Source organism: Ascaphus truei, chromosome 2 (genome assembly GCF_040206685.1).
Source record: "Ascaphus truei isolate aAscTru1 chromosome 2, aAscTru1.hap1, whole genome shotgun sequence".
Classification (NCBI taxonomy): Eukaryota; Metazoa; Chordata; class Amphibia; order Anura; family Ascaphidae; genus Ascaphus; species Ascaphus truei.
The window spans coordinates 204,711,213-204,723,675 of NC_134484.1; the positions used below are offsets into that span (position 1 = coordinate 204,711,213).

General features: G+C 39.5%; 1 protein-coding gene across 5 annotated transcripts in view; it reads left to right on the plus strand.

Moving 5' to 3' along the window:
* PIGN (phosphatidylinositol glycan anchor biosynthesis class N) overlaps positions 1-12,463 on the plus strand; it is a 318,676-nt gene that overhangs the window by 110,211 nt on the left and 196,002 nt on the right. For all 5 annotated transcript variants that reach the window (XM_075585879.1, XM_075585877.1, XM_075585878.1 and 2 more), the window contains one exon: positions 11,424-11,502. In XM_075585879.1, the coding sequence (XP_075441994.1) occupies positions 11,424-11,502 (79 nt within the window). The remainder of the gene's footprint in view (positions 1-11,423; positions 11,503-12,463) is intronic.

Below are 12,463 nucleotides of genomic sequence, written 5' to 3' on the forward strand. Positions count from 1 at the left end.
CTAACTGCATACTGTAGTCCAATATGGAATAGCTATACAGTACAGGCATACCCCGCTTTAAGGACACTCACTTTAAGTACACTCGCGAGTAAGTACATGTCGCCCAATAGGCAAACGGCAGATCGCGCATGCACCTGTCAGCAAGTCCTGAACAGCAATACCAGCTCCCTACCTGTACCGAAGTTATGCGCAAGCGGGGAGACTATAGAGCCTGTTACACATGTGTTATTTACATCAGTTTTGCACGTATATAACGATTGCAGTGCAGTACATGCATCGGTAACTGGGGAAAAAAGTTAGTGCTTCACTTTAAGTACATTTTCGCTTTACATACATGCTCCGGTCCCATTGCGTATGTTAATGCGGGGTATGCCTGTACACAATGCCATAATATGCACCTAACTGCACTAATTTTTTCTTTTCTTGTCTTTTCAGAGCAAAAAGGGATGGAAAGGGGGAGGGGAGGGGTATCGTGTACATTGTGTGAACTGTGTGTACAGTAAAGTGTATCTAAAGTGCAGTCATGATTTACACAAAACCTCCCCTCTCTCAATGAACTACACAGAATGAGGAAGAAGATAAAGACGGAAAAGTTTATATTATTATACATATTATTATATATTATATATTATTAATTAATATTATTATCAATGTGCATTATTCATGATTATCCACCGGTCCTCAATTTTCAACTGACAGAAGAACTGAATAAAGACTGCATTTTGTATTATTCATGATTACTTGTATATTTGTATTTTTTGTTCCTGATAAAATAAAATAAATATTTCTTTACATTCATGATAATCATAATCATTGACACCCCCCCCCCCCTACACCAAAGAAAAAGAAAGAATGACAAAAATTGGTAACTTACTGCATCAAAAACATGAATCAGATTATGGTTTTTTTAACTCTCAATTTCACAGTCCTATGCAAATCAGATTTACATATCAAATTCAAGAAGGGATTATCCCAAGCGTTACCGTAAACAAAGCCTCAAAGGGTTGGGGGGGGGGGGTGGATGGCTGAGTCATGCGCAGTAATCATCAGCTAGCTCCCTTCCCAAAGAGGATTACAGAGAGGTGACTCCAAGCCAACAATAGGAAAATTAATCAATGGTTTTGTAGAGGTGTCGATAAGAGGTTCAAATCCTTGAGCGAGCCTTGTGTGTGTGTGCGTGGGGGAGGGGGGTACAGGGTACAGCTGCATGAAGGATTAGCTGTACTGTAGTTCAAAGACATGACATATTTTCAACAGACAGGTCATCATAATAATTTGATCCCCACACCCCCAAATACATAAAAATCACACAAATCAATTATGTGCAGTCAAACGCACAGTGTCGCAGTCAAAAGCTACAGCACAGATTGAATATTGTAATGTCAAGATTGTTGAGGCAGGAACATGTTCATTCATGTTGAGAAAATAATAAAAAATGACGAGAATTTTTTTTTTTTGGTCACTCTTGAACTTCGCAAGCAATTCACGCATGCGCAGTATTAATCAACTACAGCTCCCTTCTCAAAGAGGATTACACGCAGGCGCAGAGAGGTGACTCAAAGCCAACAATAGGAAAATTAAAAATATTTTTTTTTTTGGGTCACTCTTGAACTTTTTTTCCCCCAATGAGCATTAATAATCAACACAGAAGAATACAGTAAATCAAAACTGAACGTTATACACACAGGAATGTGATGACAGGAATGTGATTGAAACCAGAAAGCCATCCGTTCAAAGGAATGGCGTGGGTGTACTGTAGATAAGAAGTTGAAAGACTGCAGTGCAGTACATTATCCTGTGTGTGTGGGCGGGAGCGAGCCAGGGAAGAGCGCTATATACGCCGAAATGTGATAGTGTTACAGTACACGCCTATGCGTTTCAACAATGTTCAAATGAGACATACAGTACATAAATGTATAAATATGCAAATTTACATTTACTGCGCACGCACACGCAGACTGTACTGACGTAGGTTGAACTGCTACAGTATTAGACTTTGAAGACAACAGCTTGCGAACGCCCACATGAGTTTTTAGACGGTATTGCAGACAGCGCTAAGAATATGCTAATATTACGAGCGCTAAAATACCGGAACATATTCCGGAAAAAAAATATACTGCATCTGTTTGCGGTTATCAGAGTTGCGCCGCTATGGCCGCATTAGGATAAAGGCTGCCACCACTGTAGCAACCATACATATGGTAAGCACAGAGGCAGGGTACAAAACAAGATTGTATACAGCTGCACACACACAGGCAACACAGTAAGAAAATATTGAAAATACTAGAAGCTAATAATGAAAGCTAATAGTACAAAAAATTAGCTAGCTAGATAGTCCAAAGGATCCTGTGGCAGTGTGTGAATAGTTGCACAAAAAAGATCAATCCAGATATAGAACATAGTCCATCATAGAACTCAGTCCATAATACATCACCAAAGGTCGTCAGTTGATACAAATACACATTCCCTGTAACATGGTGAAAAGAGAGGGGTCCCCCAGCCAGAACTCCCGCTCCAACGCCTTTCGACAACGGTCTTCTTCTGGGAGTGGAGTTCCACAAGAAAGAACGTACTATTTATACGAAAAACTGTATCTTGAAATTCATGCCAAAACGGAGGCCATCCCAGCTGATTCTTGTCCGCGATCCGAATGAAACAGCTGATACGGAAGTCTCAAAACAATGATGTCACCGCGTCCTCAGCGTCATTACGTCTCATCACTATGGTAACCTGATGCTGTTTGCAATGTCCAATGAATCAGGTGTCGGCGTCATACTACCTTAAACGCCGCCCCATACTGTCACCATGGTAACATGATACTATTCGGAATAAGTTAGCTTCTTAGGATATCCGTTAAGAATACGTTTGCAAACTTAGCTTGCCACCGTAATTGATGTTAGTATTTTGTAGCTATGTAGCCCCTGCTCCCGTAGCAGCGGCATCAAAGAACAATGGGACATAACACATTAGTATTGCTTCACATCAGAAAGAGCAGGTAAGCAACTGATAATAAAATTCATACAAATCAAAACTGAATCCCACATATGATTCAAATAAAGATGCCATGTCCTATATCAATTGCTACTAATAAATGTTAATGAGGAGTGGGTCTTCTGAATTCTATTTCTTGGTGGCATCATAATATCTTCATCTCTCATAGAGCTGTCATAGGGAACTCGCTAGATACACATGCTGGAAGATGATCATACCTATGATCTGTCAAAGCTTAGAAATAAGATCAATAAGACAAGGGTTCAAAACGTAACACATGAGTTTATCTGTACCAAGGCACAATTTGGGAGACAAGAATTCAGAAAGAACTCAAGCCTCTGAAAACATATTGCTTAGTATCACATTTTTATACATTTCAAAATGAGTAATACACCCCTTAAGGGGGCTGGCTTACAGATAAGTGATGATATGATGACATGCAAAAATATATTAGTTGATACATATATATGCTTTACATTGCTATATTCTTATCGATAATTTACCATAATGTGGGCCTCCCAACCCTGTGACATAAGGGAGTTACTCTGTTCAGCCCTGTATGTGTATTGTAGCTGTCAGATAAGAAAGAACTCAGATCAGCAGGAATGTCTAATCGCTTACGAATGCTATTTCAATTCTTGCCTGCCTTGTAGGAATTAAAAAGGGTTAGTTATATCTAGGAGCGATACTCTGCAGATTCAAACATTCACAGTTCATTCATTCACGAATGAGACAAATAAACATTCATATAGCAAACACTCAGAAAATGGTGGTTTAGGCCAAAATGGAGGTGATGATAGCCACTCACATTATCTCAATCTTCACAGATCAATATCCCAACAAAAGTTTCTATGCTTTAAACTTGATGATTTACATTGAGGACCAGATATCAACCAATAAAGACACTGCACATTATGTAGATATTTTTCTTTATTGTTTACTTACCTGAATTCATACATACTTTATTTATTTATAAAATATTTTACCAGGAAGTAATACATTGAGAGTTACCTCTCGTTTTCAAGTATGTCCTGGGCACAGAGTAAAACAAATAATACATGGTTACAAATACAGTTACATAAATTAACAGGGTATACATTATATACAAGACATTGCATGCACAGTTAAAGATAATATATATTATAGGCGTATGTAACAGTTACAGACCAGATTAAAATGTGAGACAGCCTTAGATTTGAAAGAACTTAAACTGGTGGTGGATGTGAGAGTCTCTGGTAGGTTGTTCCAGTTTTGGGGATCACGGTAAGAGGAGGAGGAACGGCCGGATACTTTGTTGAGCCTTGGGACCATGAACAGTCTTTTGGAGTCAGATCTCAGATGATAGGTGCTGCATGTGGTAGGGTTGAGGAGCTTGTTCAGGTAGCTGGGTAGCTTGCCCATAAAGAATTTAAAGGCAAGACAGGAAAGGTGAACTTTGCGCTTAGTCTCAAGTGATATCCAATCTAGTTCTTTGAGCATTTCGCAGTGATGTGTGTTGTAGTTGCATTGGAGAACAAAACGACAAATTGAATTGTAGAGGGTGTCAAGTTTGCTAAGGTGGGTTTGAGGTGCCGTGCCATATACTATGTCTCCATAGTCAATAATTGGCATTAGCATCTGCTGTGCGATACGCTTTCTGACCAGGAGACTTAGGGAGGATTTGTTCCTGTAAAGTACCCCTAGTTTGGCATAGGTCTTGGTTGTCAGGGTATCAATGTGCATCCCGAATGTTAAGTGAGAGTCAAACCATAAGCCCAGGTATTTAAAACTGGTAACAGGAGATAGGGTGGTGTTAGTGTTGGTTCTAATATGGAGCTCAGTCGCTGGAAGCTTTAAGAATTTAGTCTTGGTCCCAAATACCATTGTTACAGTCTTGTCAGTGTTTAAAACAGTTTGTTTTGGGAAATCCAGTTTTCGAGTCTCAAAAAGTCAGACTGAAGTATGTGTTGAAGGTCAGAGAGGCTATGACTGTGTGCATATAGGATTGTGTCATCTGCATACATGTGTATTGAAGCTTCCTTACAAGCTGTGGGAAGATCATTAATGAACACTGAGAAGAGTAGGGGACCCAGAACAGAGCCTTGCGGGACACCACAGGTGATATCCAGGGGGTTGGAGTTAGAGCCTGAGATGGACACATGTTGGGATCTTCCTGATAGGTAGGACTGAAACCAGTTTAAGGCATGCTTCCCTATTCCAGAGCTCTGGAGTTTGTTAAGCAGGATAGCATGATCAACTCTATCAAAAGCCTTTGCAAAATCTAGGAATACTGCACCAGTGAGTTGTCCTCGTTCCATTCCACATTGGATTTCATTGCAAACTTTTAGCAGGGTAGTTACGGTGGAGTGTTTGGGACGTAAGCCAGATTGGAATTGGCTAGGGAAATTTGTCTTGGTGTAGTAGTCGTTTAATTGGGAGTGGACACATTTTTCCATGACTTTGGATAGAATTGGGAGAAGTGAGATTGGTCTGTAGTTTGAGACAGTGTTTTTGTCCCCACTTTTGAAGATTGGGACAACTTTTCAGTTTTCCAGGTCTTAGGGATATGGCCTGCAGACAGGATAGAGTTGACCACGGAAGCAATTGGTTTGGCAATGGCTGGGGCACCAAGTCGTAGGAACCTAGATTGTAGCAAGTCAGGTCCGCATTGGCTGCTAAGTTTTAGTTTGAGGAGCGCTTGTGTAATCTCCTCTTCAGATACTGGGCCAAATTGAAAATTGTGGGCAGTGTTGGGAAGGGGTGGGGCTATGTGGGCACTCCCAGGATGAGATTCAGGTTTGTGGTTTGGGCTGCGTTTTGCTAAAGTGGCACACCCCACAAAGTAATCATTGAATGCATTTGCAATGTCAGTGGGGTTTGTCAGAGTAATATCCCCCCTAGTGATATTACTTGGTTGTTGATGGTTAGGAGGCTGGAATATATTGTTGATAACCTTCCAGAAGTTAGCTGGGTTTGATGTATTTTGGTGGAGATTGTCAGAGTAATATTGTGCTTTTGCGTGCCTTGTTTGCCTTGTGCACATGTTCCGCAGGCATCTGTAGTGATTGAGATCCTTGGTAGTGCCAGTTAATTTGTAGCTTTTCCACAAGGTATCCCTGAGCTGGTAGAGTGCAATAAGGTCAGTTGTAACCCATGGAAGATGGGCCCCCCGTAGCCTTATTTTGCGTAGTGGAGCATGGGTATCACAGAGTTTAAGAACTCGGATTGGAAATAGTCTAGCGCAGAATCAGGGTCGGGAATTAAATCTATTCTGTGCCATGGGCAGTTGGTAAGGTCATCCAGAAACTGTTGTGGGTTAAAGTTTTTAAATGTTCTAGTGAGGAGAACTTTAGGGCTTGAATGGGGCGTTTTAATTTTCCTTACACAGTACACTATTGCATGGTCACTGAAAATGTCCGGAAGGATGCCAGAGGATTGGATTCTGTTGGGGTTTGAGGAGAGAATCCAGTCTAGCAAGGAATGGTTATGCGATTTCAGGTTTGTCCGTGTGGGTTGGGAAATGAGTTGTGATAGGTTAAGTGACTTGAGTTGTATCTGGATTTTATGGTTTTTAGGGTCAAGCCAGTTGAAGTTGAAATCCCCTAGAACTAGCAGCTCACTCTTCTCGTTCAGAGAGGAAATGGAGCCAAGAAACTGGGTGATATCAGCCAGGGATTGTAGTGGGGCTTTAGGGGGGCGGTAGATGCCAGTGAGCAAGATGGGCTTAGAAAAGGGGAGGCAGATTTTGCCAACTAGAATTTCAAAAGAGCGTGGGCTTGGGGGGCAATTTAACAGTGTAAATTGTAATGTGTCTGCAATATAAAATAACACCCCTCCTCCTCTCTTTGACCTATCTCTCCTAAACATGGAGTATCCCTGAATGGCGATATTTGCACCAGAGGTTTTATGGGTTAGCCATGTTTCTGTAAGAACGATGGCTTTGGGTTTATGCATAAGGCACCATGCCCTTAGTTCGTCCAGTTTGGGCAGCAGGCTCCTAATATTTATATGGGCGACAGATAGCCCTTTTTGGAATTTAAAGGTGGAATTCTCAGGGGCATGGGACAGATTTGAAATGGGAGGACCTGGGTTTGGTTCAATATCACCTGCTAGAGAGAGTAATAGTATGAGCAGAAATTTGGGTAGTTGTTTGCAAGTTGTAGATTTGTGGTGTTTGCCATTAGAGTGAGCAGTGGTTGTTGTGCTGGTTTTTAGAGTTCTCCACCAACATTCCATAGATAGTGAAAGGCTTTTGAGTAGTCCAGGGTGTATGGTGATGTTGGGTGTGGGCCAGGATGGAGAAGTTTGTAGTGTATAGAGGGAGTAACATTTCCATGAGGCCAGTAGGAAGAAAAAAGGTAAGATACATAGCAGGTTCATGATGCCAGAGGTAGGCTGTGCTGCATGGAGCTGTTGTGAGTGTGTGCAGACTAAACAGCAGGGGTGTGCCTGTTCCTTGTCAAATGTTTTGCTGCATTGCAATGCTAGTCAGTTCTGGGTTTCAGTGGGCTGAGAGGGTGTGGGAGGTATTTTGTGCAGTCAGTTTGGGGAGAGGCAAAATATTCACTGCTTATGGCCACTGAGTAAATCTTTTAAACATGACTTGCACATCAAGGGACATACCAAAATATTCACTGCTTAAGGCCACTGTGTAAATCTTTTAAACAGGACTTGCACATCAAGGGACAAACCAAAATATTCACTGCTTAAGGCCACTGAGTAAATCTTTTAAACAGGATTTGCACATCAAGGGACATACCAAAATATTCACTGCTTAAGGCCACTGAGTAAATTTTTTAAACAGGACTTGCACATCAAGGGACATACCAAAATATTCACTGCTTAAGGCCACTGAGTAAATCTTTTAAACAGGACTTGCACATCAAGGGACATACCAAAATATTCACTGCTTAAGGCCACTGAGTAAATCTTTTAAACAGGACTTGCACATCAAGGGACATACCTGTGAAGAGAATGCAATTAGATCCATGTCATATCAGCTGAGGTTATTGGTCTTGCATGAAGAAAGTAAGTAATTAACTATAGTCTAACTATATTTATCACTTAAAATGATCACTTTAAATGCATCACTCTTAAGATGCCAATGCTACCTTTTGAGTGTCCCTTTGACCTGTGGATGTAGCCTCTTTTGGTGCTACTTATTGCCAAATATATTTCGGTTCACGTGTACGATTTAAGTGTCCTCTTCGATCTGTGGACGTAGCTCCTTATTGCGCAATTTACTGTCTCATTTATTCCTTTCATATGTACAATTTAAGTGTCCTCTTCGATCTGTGGACGTAGCTCTGATCTTTCCCATATTCTGATATCAGTTTTGTAACTGACTATTTAACTTACACTATGATGTGATAGATTACCTTTTGGACATTTCTGCATCCTTTCTCGCAAATACATAAGATGCAGTCATGTCTGGTTTTAGCTACGTGACTTACCTTATTATCCCTAGGCCTCTGTGCAGGGTATTTATACTTTCCATTATTCCCTTCTATATCATCAGGGCTTACTATGTCAATAGATACATATATAGTTTCATTACTATACATATACACTCCCTGTATACATTCATGACTTTGCCGCTATGCCTCTACTTCCATTTGGAGGCACGACCAGCTGTGTACTTACCATTGGCAGTTTCCTCTGCTCCTCCTTTGCAATGGACTTTAAATAGCAGCACCGACAATCATGTTATGTGATTCCTCCCCCTGAAGAAGCGTGCCGTAGCACGTGAAACGTACGTCGGAGTATGGTGACGTAATTTTTGTGACGTGCACCACGAGAGACGGCTTCCGTATGACGGATCTTATAACGTGGGGTCATGAAGACCAGGTTGTATAGCGTGAGATATAGAGATATGTCTGCAATTCCTCCTCTATCATACTGACACAGTTACTGACACAATTTTCATAGCAGTACATCTAGCTGTGACCCTCTGATATTTGAATCAGCTTTCTGTGTGTTGTCTGAGGAATACCTCCCCTCATGATACTTTGTACATTTATGTATTTGTGCTTACTGACGATTTATGTGAACCATTTATGTGGTCATCAATAGTATTTATGTGTATGATATATGAATTAGTCTGGAGGGTTTGCCTATCTATGGTATAGTCACACGCATACTAGGAGGTTATAACTACTAACTAAGGCAGTACCCTATGGTGACAATTTAAATAGCATACGTGGATATATACCTATACCTACCTCCTATACCTCCCATACATCCCTCTCTTTAATATATAGGATATTGTGCCTTTAAGGAATAGAATATATAGATGTATGGGTCTTCCCCCTATTATTCCGTCTCTCCCCTTGGGGATTTTTAATACCCTTTGTCTTTTTTGTCTCCCTACATGTGTTTTGTCGCCGTATAATGATTAATAAATTTTTTTTATTTTTCTGATTTTAATTATGTACTGCTTTTGAGTCTGCTGCAAGGTGACTTTGGATCCTTTTACTGGTCCTATTATATTCAATATTACACTCTCAACAACACCCATAATAGGGTGCCGTAACTTTAGAGTGCAATTTATAGGGCTTATAGTGACCCCTATTGGTCACTTGTTCAAGTGTTAGTTTATATAGTCTGTCCCTTTGCAACAAGTTATTTATTATTTTTCCTTCTATAATATTAGGTGAGCGATCTGTCACTATATTTAGATGTTAATGCTGCACAGGTCTTCTCAATTAGTCTTCTTTGTGATATCGTCATATCTTCATTTCCCATGAGGTAGGGAGTCTCATAAGATGTACTCTATTAAAAATATAAATAATCAAAAACAGAGAAGGGAAAGGAGAAAGATGTTGGTGAACCATATATTGAAAATGAAAAAAATATATATATGAAAAAGAACGTTGAAAAATACACTCAAAGAAACAAACATAGCAGAACCAAGATAATCATTAATTAATTAATTTTGGTCTAATTAACCTATATGGTATATGCAGTGTTCACCTGGTAGTCCCCTTGGTGATTAGAGGAGTTTGTTTAGCGTCCCCCTCCGTTTTAATCTTTCTCCCTTGTTTTTATAGAATTAATAAATTGTTTATTCATATTGGTACTCCCGTGTGCTCCTGTTTGGATACCTTTTCTGTTGTCCTTATATCATTATTTTCCTTGGAGCACCGCTGTCTATTGATACAATAGCATATATATGACATCCCTGGGTAACCCTTATATTTAGGCGTGCATGCGGTATACAGTGTGTCTGTTTATATGTATATACACACACACACACACACACACACACACACACACACACACACACACACACACTATATATATATATATATATATATATATATATATATATATATATATATATATATATATATATATATATATATATATATATACACACACACATTACATAAACAAATTGAAAATGGCTGCACTCACTTGAAAAAACTGGTAATGCAAATAGAGGTGTAAGTGCATAGCAGAGTATACACTAAATACTGGCACTGACAAATGTAGATGGAAAGAAAAATGTGTTTATTCAATCAATAAAAAAAACAACCATCATGACGAAGGTCTCTTTGGGGACCGAAACGTCAGGATACTTGGTGTTTTATGGATTGAATAAATTCATTTGTATTTCTTTGTACATTTGTCAGTGCCAGTATTTACTGTATATTCCGCTATGCACTTACAGCTCTATATACAGTATATACATACATACACACACTACAAAGAAAGCGATAATAGGCACCCCATAAATGGAAACAAATGCAGTAAAGGCAAGTGCACACAACATATGTGATAAAACAGGATAAATACTTCACCCAAACCAGAGTCTGATGAAAGGATACACAGCACTGCAAACTCAATGTTCAAAAAGTATTATCTAGTCCAAAGCAAAAAATTATACCCTCTATGGGTCCTCCAGGGCCCATATCATACCAGGTATGTCATAAGGAAACTGTAAAGGTTAAATTGGTACCTATCACCTTCTAAAACCTTTTTAACGCATGCTCTGATTTAAATATATTTAGTTTTCTATTTCCCGGTTTTTAATCATCTTCCCTTTTTTCCATTCTGGCTGCATAATCTATTGTAAAAAATAAATAAATAAATTACCGTAGTCCTTAATTTCTGGCTATTTCTGGAACATATCGCCCTGAAATTGTTTAAACAGGAACTTCCGTGGTTGTAACTGATTTTGCCATATCTGATCTGCTTGTTCCTCCTCGAAATCTTTAAAGATTATTATCTCCCAAAACTAAGATCCCTAGGGTTCAACGGGAGAAAAAAAAAAAGGATGCTTAGCACAGTTAATCTTTCCTCAAAGAGCCGCACCGATAACCCATCTATCATTGTGATTGCTATTTGTTGTACGCCTTTAAATTATTTCACACACCTCGGTGGAATATATATAAGCTGCTTAACCACACTGTATCATTGCTTGCACCTTTCTTATCTGTTTATATTTACAGTCTGCTTTCAGATTCTAAGCAGCTTGACATTGTGAGGAACACGAGATCTTACATTCAGGAAGGAAATTACAAAGAAGCGGTAAGTGTATAATCAAAAGGCAGTGACAGTTTCTTATTTGAGTAATGTCTTTGATGTGTCCTTGTGTTTCCTTTGTTGTAAAGATTGGCATTTCAATCATATGAGAACTCCTAGTGCAAATCTCTTTAGCACCAAATTACCAGAGCATTCACAGCTAGGCATAGCAATTTGTATTGCACTGTAAAAGTGACATGTGATTTTTCTTCTTTTTTTTTTCTTCCATTAACCATTTGATTGTGTGTCTACGTCAGCATATTCAGATGTTGTGTAGGAATGTTTTTATTTATTTATTATTATTGCTGACTAAGTCATACAAATATATCCTATCAGTTAGTGCCTCGCCTGCTTCAAATGCTGGGAACAGAACATTTCTATTAATCTTTCGCTTCAGTGCTCAGAATGCAAATGAAAAAGGTGGAACCGTCTTCATCTAGGGCATTTCAGTGGTAAATAGGCAGTGAGCGAAACATGGTGTATGTGCCCTATCTATAGTCTCGGAGTTAAGATAAAATGGCGCTTTTAGTGAATTTAGCAAATTAGCATATTAAGTGAATTTGCAGTTCACATTGCTGTCGAATTTTTTTTTTGCTGCTGAAAAAGGGCAAATTTTGCCTGGTTCCTGACCTTGAGCGAAAGTTTTGTACATGTTTAGTGAGGGCTGGAACAATATAACACAGGAAGGATGAAAAATGGATGTGCAGAACCTACTGTACAGTATTAGTGCTGTTGCTTACTTCTTTTGTGTGCCCACAACATAGTCCAGTTACACTGCTGTCACTTGTTGGACAGCTCAGAGAATGTGAAACGTTGGCAGGATAGAGATCCTTCAGTATGGGCTATGTTAAAGGCGCTGAAACCGTGATGCACAGTCTGTTATGGTTCGGGTTTGCACCTCTTAAAGTAGAACAAGCAAGACACCCCCAAGTAATTTTTTGGCTTTTCCAGCAGAAAATACAGTTTC